At 50.1% G+C, this 13,891-nt stretch overlaps 1 protein-coding gene across 2 annotated transcripts in view; it reads left to right on the top strand.

The window, feature by feature from the left end:
- Window positions 1-13,891, top strand: part of nsmaf (neutral sphingomyelinase (N-SMase) activation associated factor) — a 92,548-nt gene that overhangs the window by 16,688 nt on the left and 61,969 nt on the right. For both annotated transcript variants that reach the window (XM_084322792.1, XM_084322791.1), the window contains exons 7-12: window positions 2,680-2,751; window positions 4,794-4,841; window positions 5,132-5,184; window positions 5,983-6,112; window positions 6,620-6,691; window positions 8,194-8,302. In XM_084322792.1, coding sequence (XP_084178918.1) covers window positions 2,680-2,751; window positions 4,794-4,841; window positions 5,132-5,184; window positions 5,983-6,112; window positions 6,620-6,691; window positions 8,194-8,302 — 484 coding nt within the window. The remainder of the gene's footprint in view (window positions 1-2,679; window positions 2,752-4,793; window positions 4,842-5,131; window positions 5,185-5,982; window positions 6,113-6,619; window positions 6,692-8,193; window positions 8,303-13,891) is intronic.

Genomic DNA, 13,891 nt, shown 5'->3' with positions numbered 1-13,891 from the left:
ATGACTAAATCCAGATTTAACCCTGCCATTGGAAAAATGAGCCTTTTCCCTATCCATAGATGTATGATTTGGCCATAATAAGGTCAAGGTCAAGTTCAAGGTCAAATATGAATTTATAATTAAAATCGATTATCATTTATTACTGTATCTACAAATCCTTCTGTTTAATAATCTTCCCTTTATTCATTTGCTTAGATTTTCTTTACACTTGATCTCAAGAAGGTGGTGAATGAGCGGCCGGGTAGCGCAGCGGACTAAGCGTCTGTCTACCACCGCAGAGACACTGGTATCGAATCCGGCTGTCAGCGGTGCCTCCGGCTTGGCCGGTCATCATACTGACACAATTGTCAGTGGGTGGGAAGCCGGTGCGTGGTATCCTGGTCGTGGTAAACAGCGACTCCTGCAGGTCGGTCAGGGCGCCTGCACAGCGAGGGAGGGAACTAGGGAAGGTAGTGTGACCTCCCACGCGTTACACTTCCCCGGTGAGAGTTCTCACTGGCAGGTGAAAAGAGGCTGCTGGCTGTCTCCTTTGTATCGGAGGAAGCATCTGATAGACTTCAGGGCTCCCTAGACTGGCAAGTGGGGGGCAAATGCGCGTGACGACCAGGAAGGGGAGGGGGGAATTGGCATAACGACTAAATTGGGATGGGAGAAAAATACAGAAAAAAGGAGGAGGAAAAAGTATAAAAAAAAAGAAGGTGGTGAATGAGCTCAGTGAGCGAAATCAAAAGAACCTCAATGTTTTCTTTTTTTTTATCCACTTTTTCTCTCATTTTCTATTTTTCTCCCATCCCAATTTCGTATCGTCCAATTCAACCCTCCCCTGTCTTTGAACGCTGTTTCATGCCTCCCACAAGCCGGCTGCAATGTGGACTAAGTCATACATAGCACGAGTCCCCCCCGATACTCGAGGTAACAGCAATCGCATCTTTCCACCTGCGCGGCTCGATCTTTCAGCGTCGGGGTCTGGGCTTTGGAGGGGCCCCGCCCGTGTCCCTTCCTGATTCTACTGCGCAGGCGCACCAACCGACCTGTAGGAGTCGCTGTCCACAACGCCCGATCCCCACCCATCAGTTTCCCTCCCCCTAATACTGCCAATGTGTATTAGTGCGGACGACCAGCTAAACTGAAAGCAATGTGGAGCGCTGGGCTCGAAGAGGGAGATGATCTGTTTGAGCCCAGCCTCCAGTATTCGTGGTGAGCGCCTTGCCCACTGCACCACGTAGCCGCCCTGAACCTCAATGTTTTCATGGTGTTATTCACCGGCACAGATGCAAAAATAAATCGTAATTTATATTCTCCTTTTTTTCATTACAATTTACTCAAGCCTAGTAACAGATATTTCTGACACTGGAAATACATACCCCCAGGTCCCTAGAGAACATGAAAATTGGCCTTGTAGAAGTGGAGCAATCTTCCATTTACTTAGGCATGTACCTTTAGGTGAAATTTCTGAAAATAGGGCTACAGCTTAACAGGCTAACTAGTGCCGCACTGATAGCCCTTTTACACCAGCCAGGCTCCGTGCTGGAGCCGGTTCCCGAACCTAATCTCGCCTCGGCCGTCGCGTTCAGACCGGGATTAATTGGTTCAGAACGTGACAAATCGGTGCTCAGCTGGCACCGGAAAATAGTTTGTTTTTCCTCACGAACCGTGACATCATCAGTGGGCGTGTCATATTCTAGGCTGTGAAGACGGGGAAAGTAGAGAGTTGGCATTGCACTCAACCGATTCATTCATCAGGAAGCGATTTGCGAGTACAATACACCATCCAACCAGAGTGGATAAAGAAATGCTCCAGAAATGAATATGCGTATTGCGTAGGGAAAGGCTTAACGAGTCAGCGCGAGAGCGCACACACGCACACACATGCTGTATACGTTTGAAATGAATCGTTCCAGCAAAGTATGCTTCTATTATTCGAATGACTTGTTTTAATGGGTATCATATAGTAGTAAGTCCTACTGTAGAACATGACATAATAGCATGATATCTGATTTATTAATGCCAAATAATGGACGACGACCGCAATTGGCACTTGAAAGGTGTAAATGATGGATTAGTCAGTAGCAATTCATGACGGCTCGTTTAGCTCAACTGGTTAGTGAGCTGCCTGTGGAGCGTTTGGTCCCCAGTTCGAATCTCTTGCTTACTTATTTTTTTTCTGTAACGTTAATTAATTTATCCACTCTGGTTGATAAGATATTCCTTTATTGATTCCCTTGGGGAAATTCAGGCATCATAGCAGCGTGGGGGGGGGGGGGGGGGGGTACAGGTAGTAAAAACAACACAAGCAGTGTAAACAAATAAGTCAATATAATTGACTATCTAACCAACTGGAATATACAGTATTCACAGTATCACAGTATTCACATAAGGTGCAGTATGCATAAGGTGGTGTTTTTGTCCTTTTTGGGACACAGAGTGGATAAATTATTTAACGTTACAAAAAAAAGAAAAGTAAGCAAGAGATTCGAACTCGGGACCTTTCGCTCCACAGGCAGCTCACTAACCAGCTCACTAACCAGCTGAATGTTGGTTCTGCTTAAATGGGTGTAAACGCGGGGTGGTTCGCCAGAGAGCACCAAGGTTCAGAGGGTTCAGAACGGAGCTGGAGCTTGAACCGGAGCCCGGGCGGTTTAAAAGCGCTATGACTGACTCCTATCATCAATTCGACAGGGGGAGAAGACACTTACCTTTCAGCTGGAGGTTTGGAATAAAACGGAGGATGTCGTCCAAACATTACTTCAGGTGCGGTAAGCAGCAGTTGTTACCCTTGTTATGAGTAACAGCTCACCAACAAGAAGCAACATGTCTCTGAATAAGGACAGGCATGGTTAAAAGGAAATGTATGTCACCCATTTTGAGAATTCAAATATGTTCTTTGTGTGCCCCAGGACAGGCCAGTCAGTATTTGTGAACAAGAGGGAACCCTCCAATTTGATGATGTAACTGGGATGTAAAAATCTGGGGCTGCTACATAGACAATGAATGGAGCTCTTTGTGTGAGCTCTCGCACCCAAATGAGGTTTATATTCTAGCATTGCTCGAAGGTCTGAACCTGAATTAAAACCTCATTTGGGTGTTTTACTCACACAAAAATGTTAGTCTTGCTCAGGCCTTGGTTGATCTTCGATTTATTTGCGGAATTTGATCTAAATTGGAGAAGAAATTGACAAACACTCATGGATGCTTCTAGAAGCCCTTGAATGAATGAATGAATGAAAACTTTATTTAACAGATTGCAGAATGGGTACAATACAGTACGGCTCAATACACACAATTGTTAAGGGAATGCAGACCTGAGAAAGACGTTTGTCTTGTTTCCATCAGGGTCCCCCATTTTCAATTCATATAGACATTTATGACATACACAACATACATGACATTTATGGCATAGGGACATATAGGTATTTAGTACTGATACATTTGTGACATAAACGGTATTCAAATATACAGTACTGTTACCCCTAGATCCTGACAGAGTATATACATATGATGGGGGACTGTACATTAGGAGGGGGTGGGTGGGTGGGAGAGAGATATACATACGGCGGGGAGGGAATATATACATGCGGTGGGGAGGAGACTGTCTATTAGGAGGTGGTGGGAGTTTTGGGCATTTACGGTGGCCAGTTTCGAATTGCAGCCTCCCGTAGGTGCTCTTTAAGAGCGGTTTTGAATGTGGGTAGGGATTCACATTCCTTTACAGCTTTGGGTAGGGCGTTCCACATTGATGTGGCATAATTGCGAAATGTATAGTCCCTTGTTTGAGCCGAATCTGGGTTTAACATGATTTGTTGAGCTTCCTCTGGTGTAGTGGTTGTGGTATTCACTGACCTTTGGGAAGTATTTTGACATGTACATGGGTACCTTAGTCGTATAGTGTATCTTGTAGACCAGGTCCATTGCAAGTTGCTGTACTCTGTCGTCTACTCTAAGCCATCCTAGGTTGTCAAAGTGGGCAGGGGTGAGGTGGGTTCTGGGGGTAAGGTCAAGTAGTAGTCTGACGAGTTTGTTTTGTGATGTTTGTAATTTTGTTTTAAGCGCCTTTGAGGTGCTTTGGTACCATGAGGTGCACGCATAGTCGTAGTACCCTTGAATGAGTGCTCCTGCCAGAGTCTTCAGGGTATTCTTGTTTACCAGAGAGGAGATCCGGTACAAGAATCTAGTTTGTTGGTTGACTTTTTTTATTACATTGGATGCCATTTTGTCACAGGAAAGATTTGCCTCTAGGATGGAACCCAGGTAGGTAATTTCGTCTTTCCTTGTGACAATATTGTCACCCACTGCAACTGAGAAGCCGTCGGTCTTGCTGAGTTTGTTATTTGAACCGAAGAGAATGGACTCTGTTTTGCCCATGTGTAATGATAGTTTGTTATCAGCGAGCCATATGCAGATTTTGCCTAGTTCCGAGCTGAGGGTTTTTTCAACCTGCAACTTGTTCTTGTCAGAGACCAGCAGGGCTGAGTCGTCCGCAAACAGGAACAAGTTGCAGTCACAGGCTGACGACATGTCATTTGCATAAATTAGGAAGAGTAGCGGTCCTAGTATGCTTCCTTGTGGAACACCACAGCTCACTGTGAGGGGGGGGGGGATAGAGTACCGTTTACCTCTACCATCTGTTCTCTCCCCTCCAGGCGTGTAGGTCAAAATACAAACGTAATGTTGGTTGTTTCTTTGGTAACAGTGATAAAACCTCAGGGTTATAATATTTACTAATGGCTACATAGAGTTGATAGGCATGCATGCTTGGCATTATCTTGTGTTTGAATGTATTATGAATTGTGCAGCTCCACAGGGCCTCCTGTCTGGAAAGGCTTGGAGATCAGACAGCAATGGTGAGTCTCCAACCAATTTTAAGTTGTTTTCCTAGGCACATAATTAAAGGGGAATGCCAGCTATTTTAAGAATCAACGTTATTCCTGTGCCCAAGGACAGTTGAGTCCATATTTTGTGAGAGAAACGGTTGGTGATGTCACCTGGATTTCTGATACAGAGAAGTCTGGGGCTAAGAAATAGACAATGAATGAAATAATGGGGCATTGGTTTTGTATAATTGTATAAATGTAAATGATTGTAATCCTGGGAAATTACATCTTCATTAATGACGTTTTTCTCTCTTTCTTAGATTGCAGCTAATTTACAGTCACGATTGGCACGATCATCGTTTGACAAGAACAAGTATGTCCATATTAAGTGGAAATGTATTGATGAATTTTGTTTTGGTTTGATAGATTGTGTGACCTGTAACATTGCATGCAATACATGCCATCAGTGTCTATTTGGTTGTATGTACTGTAAGCTACATGGTTCAGTATCATTCATTTATTTTAACTCCAACTACCTTTCCTGATCAATTAAGAGTAAGAAAAAAAAAAGCACAGCAAATGGACTAGTCATAGAATGTTGTGAATCGCATCCCATACTACATCCTACACACTACATACTACATACAACACACTACATGCTATATACTACATGCTACACACAGCATATTGCATACTACACGTTACATACACTCAGGCATGCGTTCTTCATGGGACGGGGTTGCGCAACCCCAGATAAGTACTCGCTATTTGCATATCAATAGCGCCGGTCGTCAGGTGTGTTAAATACGTTCTCAGATACATTCACACCTAACTTGTTGTGAAGACATGTGTTACATTCCATTCGTAGAGGCAATTAGGTACTGTCTTTAGTCTGTGCTCAAGCGAGGGGACATTAAATGCGCATTCGCGGGAGCGCGCGTGCACGTGGTGCGTGCACGTGGTGCGTGCAACCACAGATGATTTCAATAACGCACCACTGTCTGCATACACTACATGCTACATACTAGAAAATGTTGCCATCCAGAGCAAAGAGGGAGCCACCCACCTCTCTCTCTCTCTCTCTCTCTCTCTCTCTCTCTCTCTCTCTCTCTCTCTCTCTCTCTCTCTCTCTCTCTCTCTCTCTCTCTCTCTCTCTCTCTCTCTCTCTCAGTCTAGAGAGCGTTGTAGAAAGGCCCCACATGGAGTGTGAGGTGGAGATGGTGACCCCGCTCGTGACCAATCCTGGCCACGTCTGCATTACAGATGAAAACCTCTACTTCCAGCCGCTCAACGGCTACCCGGTGAGTTGTTATAGAGCAGCTATGTGTAGAATCTTAACACGGATACAATGTTGTAAAATAAATGTTGATAGCTTGGTATAATTGCCTAAGAAAACTTCACCGTGGGGAGGGTGTAGACTACCCTACTGTTGGTCTGGGGAGGGTATAGACTACCCTACTGTTGGTCTGGGGAGGGTGTAGACTACCATACTGTTGGTCTGGGGAGGGTGTAGACTACCATACTGTTGGTCTGGGAATTGAACCTGGATCTCTGCAAAGTGCACACTACATTTTGTTCTAGCCAAGAGGAGAGCGAAAATGGTGGCAACATCCTTTTTGTGACAAGAGGCATCATGGGAAATGAAGTCTTAATTCTGAGAAACACTACCACTCACAGGATTGCGATCATTCTTTTTAACGGTAATCATACCAGGCTATCAAAATCTATTTAACTATGATATTTTGATGTTAAAAAGTTCTACATAGATGCATCTTTTATTGTGTATATTTATTCCACTGTCATTTTAGGAACGGGTGGTTCAGATCAAGCTCCACAGTGTCAGGCGGATCTACAAGAGACGGCATGGACTCAGACCACTGGTGAGTAGCAGCTACATGACTGGTACAATATCATGGACTCAGACCACTGGGGAATAGCAGCTACATGACTGGTACAATATCATGGACTCAGACCACTGGTGAGTAGCAGCTACATGACTGGTACAATATCATGGACTCAGACCACTGGGGAGTAGCAGCTACATGACTGGTACAATATCATGGACTCAGACCACTGGGGAGTAGCAGCTACATGACTGGTACAATATCATGGACTCAGACCACTGGGGAGTAGCAGCTACATGACTGGTACAATATCATGGACTCAGACCACTGGGGAGTAGCAGCTACATGACTGGTACAATATCATGGACTCTAACCTTTAGGGTACCACTGCCCCCACACACACACAATTATCACATTATATAATTATTATCACAATTTCCCTTCAACTTGTCTATCAAAAACCAATTTTTTTTTTTTTTTTTATCAATTACTCACTCAATATAGTAATTTGATGAATAAATTATGGGTATTGTTTGGAGCTTCTGTGTCCTCCGACTGGAGTCCAGCCTACCCAGTCTCTTATCCTACTACACTGTTTTACAATCTCCTGCACTGCATGCAACTCTACCCACTCAACTAGCCCATCCCTCCTCCTCTCCCTGGGCTCTGCAGGAAAGAGGCTTGGCAGTGGGAGGGTGGGTAAGCTGGGAGTAGAGTGAAGGGAGGAGGCCAGGGTGGTGGTAGTGATAGTGATAGTAGTGGGTGTGGCCATAGGGCCTGGGCAACAGGGAAGCCTATTGCTTATTAACAGCGGAGGAGTGCTGCTGAGTGCTTCCGCGTTTTCCCTGATTGGCTGCGACACGCCCCGCGGCAGGCGCGGCAGCCGCAGAGCGGAGCGGCAGAGCTTGCGGCATTATGTAGCCGTAATCCGCCATGATTTTCATTCGAAGCTTAGCTCACCTGGCAGCGCTGCGGTCCTGCGATCCTGCGGTCCGTTGGTGACAAGTTCGAATCCCATAAATTTTTTTTTTTTTAACGTGTATTCTTTCGCCGGTTAAGGTTAGGCATGGTTAAGGTTAAGGTTAAGGTTAGGCATTGTTTCGGAGTTGGTTAAGGTTAGAAGGGTTACGTTTAGGCGCTGTTAAGGAGCTGGTTAAGGTTAGAGTTTGTCTTAGAGAATGGCAATATTCTTTCTATGGTTAAGGTTAAGGTTAGGCATGGTTAAGGTTAAGGTTAAGGTTAGGCATTGTTTCAGAGTTGGTTAAGGTTAGAAGGGTTAAGTTTAGGCGCTGTTAAGGAGCTGGTTAAGGTTAGCGTTTGTCTTAGAGAATGGCAATAGACAGCCTATTTCCGCACTGCCGCTCTCTCGCGCTGCCGCGGTCACATTGTCACATTCTTGCACTCCTCCGCTGTTAAAAAGCAACACGCAACAGGGAACACGCCACCAACACTCAAACCTCCATCCCACCTGCCACACTGTGTTTTTGGCTTTTACTGTATGTAATGGAATAATTGTGTGTGTGTGTGTGTGTGCCCAGGGTCTGGAAGTGTTCTGTACTGAGAATGAGTCGTGTTCTGACATCTATCTGAAGTTCTACAACACCGCAGACCGAGATGAGCTCTACTACTATATCGCCACCTTCTTGGGTCAGTAAAGTTACTGCACGTCATTTAGACCAAAGCAGATACTCGGTACGTTCAAAATAGCTTTTAATTGAAAAGCTATTCCAGTGTTTCCATAATTGTAAATGCAAGTGAAATATCCTTGATACTCCCTCACACAGCACCCATTCTCCCTCACACAGCACCCGCTACTCCCTCACACAGCACCCGCTACTCCCTCACACAGCACCCTTTACTCCCTCACACAGCACCCTTTACTCCCTCACACAGCACCCCTTACTCCCTCACACAGCACCAGTGATGCGTTCCTCATGGGACGGGGTTGCACGCAGTGCAGCCAAAGTTTTGTGAGCAGAAGCGCGTGCACGCACACGCACGGATGTGCACGGCACGCGCATGCACACAGGAATGCGCTGCACTCGCCAACTCGCTATAAGTACCCACCTGGGCTACTTTGCATACCAATAGCGCCGGTCGTCAGGTGTGTTAAATACGTTCTCAGATACATTCACACAGAACTTGTGAATGAAATGTGTTACATTCCATTCGTAGAGGCAATTAGGCATTGTCTTTAGTCTGTGCTTAAGCGAGGGAAAATTTATTCACGGGAGCGCGCATGCACGTGGCGTCATTAGCGTGCATGCAATCAGTGTTGATATGAGGAACGCAACACTGCACAGCACCCGCTACTCCCTCACACAGCACCCGCTACTCCCTCACACAGCACCCGCTACTCCCTCACACAGCACCCTCTACTCCCTCACACAGCACCTCTACTCCCTCACACAGCACCCGCTACTCCCTCACACAGCACCTCTACTCCCTCACACAGCACCTCTACTCCCTCACACAGCACCCTCTACTCCCTCACACAGCACCTCTACTCCCTCACACAGCACCCGCTACTCCCTCACACAGCACCCTCTACTCCCTCACACAGCACCTCTACTCCCTCACACAGCACCCTCTACTCCCTCACACAGCACCCGCTACTCCCTCACACATCACCTCTACTCCCTCACACAGCACCTCTACTCCCTCACACAGCACCCGCTACTCCCTCACACAGCACCTCTACTCCCTCACACAGCACCCGCTACTCCCTCACACAGCACCTCTACTCCCTCACACAGCACCTCTACTCCCTCACACAGCACCCTCTACTCCCTCACACAGCACCTCTACTCCCTCACACAGCACCCGCTACTCCCTCACACAGCACCCTCTACTCCCTCACACAGCACCTCTACTCCCTCACACAGCACCCTCTACTCCCTCACACAGCACCTCTACTCCCTCACACAGCACCCGCTACTCCCTCACACAGCACCTGCTACTCCCTCACACATCACCTCTACTCCCTCACACAGCACCTCTACTCCCTCACACAGCACCCGCTACTCCCTCACACAGCACCCGCTACTCCCTCACACAGCACCCGCTACTCCCTCACACAGCACCCTCTACTCCCTCACACAGCACCCTCTACTCCCTCACACAGCACCTCTACTCCCTCACACAGCACCCTCTACTCCCTCACACAGCACCTCTACTCCCTCACACAGCACCCGCTACTCCCTCACACAGCACCTCTACTCCCTCACACAGCACCTCTACTCCCTCACACAGCACCCGCTACTCCCTCACACAGCACCCGCTACTCCCTCACACAGCACCCGCTACTCCCTCACACAGCACCCCTTACTCCCTCACACAGAGCCCCTTACTCCCTCACACAGCACCTCTACTCCCTCACACAGCACCTCTACTCCCTCACACAGCACCCCTTACTCCCTCACACAGCACCCCTTACTCCCTCACACAGCACCCCATACTCCCTCACACAGCACCCCATACTCCCTCACACAGCACCCCTTACTCCCTCACACAGCACCCCATACTCCCTCACACATCACCCCATACTCCCTCACACAGCACCCCATACTCCCTCACACAGCACCCCATACTCCCTCACACAGCACCCCTTACTCCCTCACACAGCACCCCTTACTCCCTCACACAGCACCTCTTACTCCCTCACACAGCATCCCTTACTCCCTCGCACATCACCTCTACTCCCTCACACAGCACCCCATACTCCCTCACACAGCACCCTCTACTCCCTCGCACATCACCTCTACTCCCTCACACAGCACCCTCTACTCCCTCACACAGCACCCCATACTCCCTCACACAGCACCCTCTACTCCCTCACACATCACCTCTACTCCCTCACACATCACCTCTACTCCCTCACACAGCACCTCTACTCCCTCACACAGCACCCCTTACTCCCTCGCACAGCACCTCTACTCCCTCACACAGCACCCGCTACTCCCTCACACATCACCCCATACTCCCTCACACAGCACCTCTACTCTCTCACACAGCACCCCATACTCCCTCACACAGCACCCCATACTCCCTCACACAGCACCCTCTACTCCCTCACACATCACCTCTACTCCCTCACACATCACCTCTACTCCCTCACACAGCACCTCTACTCCCTCACACAGCACCCCTTACTCCCTCGCACAGCACCTCTACTCCCTCACACATCACCTCTACTCCCTCACACAGCACCTCTACTCCCTCACACAGCACCCTCTACTCCCTCACACAGCACCTCTACTCCCTCACACATCACCTCTACTCCCTCACACATCACCTCTACTCCCTCACACAGCACCTCTACTCCCTCACACAGCACCCCTTACTCCCTCGCACAGCACCTCTACTCCCTCACACATCACCTCTACTCCCTCACACAGCACCTCTACTCCCTCACACAGCACCCTCTACTCCCTCACACAGCACCTCTACTCCCTCACACAGCACCCCTTACTCCCTCGCACAGCACCTCTACTCCCTCACACATCACCTCTACTCCCTCACACAGCACCTCTACTCCCTCACACAGCACCCTCTACTCCCTCACACAGCACCTCTACTCCCTCACACAGCACCCTCTACTCCCTCACACAGCACCCTCTACTCCCTCACACAGCACCCGCTACTCCCTCACACAGCACCCGCTACTCCCTCACACAGCACCTCTACTCCCTCACACAGCACCCGCTACTCCCTCACACAGCACCCGCTACTCCCTCACACAGCACCCTCTACTCCCTCACACAGCACCCTCTACTCCCTCACACAGCACCTCTACTCCCTCACACAGCACCCTCTACTCCCTCACACAGCACCTCTACTCCCTCACACAGCACCCGCTACTCCCTCACACAGCACCTCTACTCCCTCACACAGCACCTCTACTCCCTCACACAGCACCCGCTACTCCCTCACACAGCACCCGCTACTCCCTCACACAGCACCCGCTACTCCCTCACACAGCACCCCTTACTCCCTCACACAGAGCCCCTTACTCCCTCACACAGCACCTCTACTCCCTCACACAGCACCTCTACTCCCTCACACAGCACCCCTTACTCCCTCACACAGCACCCCTTACTCCCTCACACAGCACCCGCTACTCCCTCACACAGCACCCGCTACTCCCTCACACAGCACCCCTTACTCCCTCACACAGAGCCCCTTACTCCCTCACACAGCACCTCTACTCCCTCACACAGCACCTCTACTCCCTCACACAGCACCCCATACTCCCTCACACAGCACCCCATACTCCCTCACACAGCACCCCTTACTCCCTCACACAGCACCCCATACTCCCTCACACATCACCCCATACTCCCTCACACAGCACCCCATACTCCCTCACACAGCACCCCATACTCCCTCACACAGCACCCCTTACTCCCTCACACAGCACCCCTTACTCCCTCACACAGCACCTCTTACTCCCTCACACAGCATCCCTTACTCCCTCGCACATCACCTCTACTCCCTCACACAGCACCCCATACTCCCTCACACATCACCCCATACTCCCTCACACAGCACCCCATACTCCCTCACACAGCACCTCTACTCTCTCACACAGCACCTCTACTCCCTCACACAGCACCTCTACTCCCTCACACAGCACCTCTACTCCCTCACACACCACCTCTACTCCCTCACACAGCACCCCATACTCCCTCACACAGCACCCATTACTCCCTCACACATCACCTCTACTCCCTCACACAGCACCCCTTACTCCCTCACACACCACCTCTACTCCCTCACACACCACCCCATACTCCCTCACACAGCACCTCTACTCCCTCACACAGCACCCCATACTCCCTCACACAGCACCCCTTACTCCCTCACACATCACCTCTACTCCCTCACACATCACCTCATACTCCCTCACACATCACCTCTACTCCCTCACACAGCACCCCATACTCCCTCACACAGCACCCTCTACTCCCTCACACATCACCTCTACTCCCTCACACATCACCTCTACTCCCTCACACAGCACCTCTACTCCCTCACACAGCACCCCTTACTCCCTCGCACAGCACCTCTACTCCCTCACACAGCACCCGCTACTCCCTCACACATCACCCCATACTCCCTCACACAGCACCTCTACTCTCTCACACAGCACCCCATACTCCCTCACACAGCACCCCATACTCCCTCACACAGCACCCTCTACTCCCTCACACATCACCTCTACTCCCTCACACATCACCTCTACTCCCTCACACAGCACCTCTACTCCCTCACACAGCACCCCTTACTCCCTCACACAGCACCTCTACTCCCTCACACAGCACCCCTTACTCCCTCGCACAGCACCTCTACTCCCTCACACAGCACCCGCTACTCCCTCACACAGCACCTCTACTCCCTCACACAGCACCCTCTACTCCCTCACACAGCACCTCTACTCCCTCACACAGCACCCTCTACTCCCTCACACAGCACCCTCTACTCCCTCACACAGCACCCGCTACTCCCTCACACAGCACCCGCTACTCCCTCACACAGCACCCCTTACTCCCTCACACAGCACCTCTACTCCCTCACACAGCACCCGCTACTCCCTCACACAGCACCTCTACTCCCTCACACAGCACCCGCTACTCCCTCACACAGCACCCGCTACTCCCTCACACAGCACCCTCTACTCCCTCACACAGCACCCTCTACTCCCTCACACAGCACCTCTACTCCCTCACACAGCACCCTCTACTCCCTCACACAGCACCTCTACTCCCTCACACAGCACCCGCTACTCCCTCACACAGCACCTCTACTCCCTCACACAGCACCTCTACTCCCTCACACAGCACCCGCTACTCCCTCACACAGCACCCGCTACTCCCTCACACAGCACCCGCTACTCCCTCACACAGCACCCCTTACTCCCTCACACAGAGCCCCTTACTCCCTCACACAGCACCTCTACTCCCTCACACAGCACCTCTACTCCCTCACACAGCACCCCTTACTCCCTCACACAGCACCCCTTACTCCCTCACACAGCACCCCATACTCCCTCACACAGCACCCCATACTCCCTCACACAGCACCCCTTACTCCCTCACACAGCACCCCATACTCCCTCACACATCACCCCATACTCCCTCACACAGCACCCCATACTCCCTCACACAGCACCCCATACTCCCTCACACAGCACCCCTTACTCCCTCACACAGCACCCCTTACTCCCTCACACAGCAC

This window comes from Notolepis coatsorum (genome assembly GCF_963971535.1).
Source record: "Notolepis coatsorum genome assembly, chromosome: 10".
In the NCBI taxonomy this organism is placed as follows: domain Eukaryota; kingdom Metazoa; phylum Chordata; class Actinopteri; order Aulopiformes; family Paralepididae; genus Notolepis; species Notolepis coatsorum.
The sequence above is the reverse complement of the archived record's forward strand: the minus strand, read 5'-3'. Positions and strand labels throughout refer to the sequence as shown.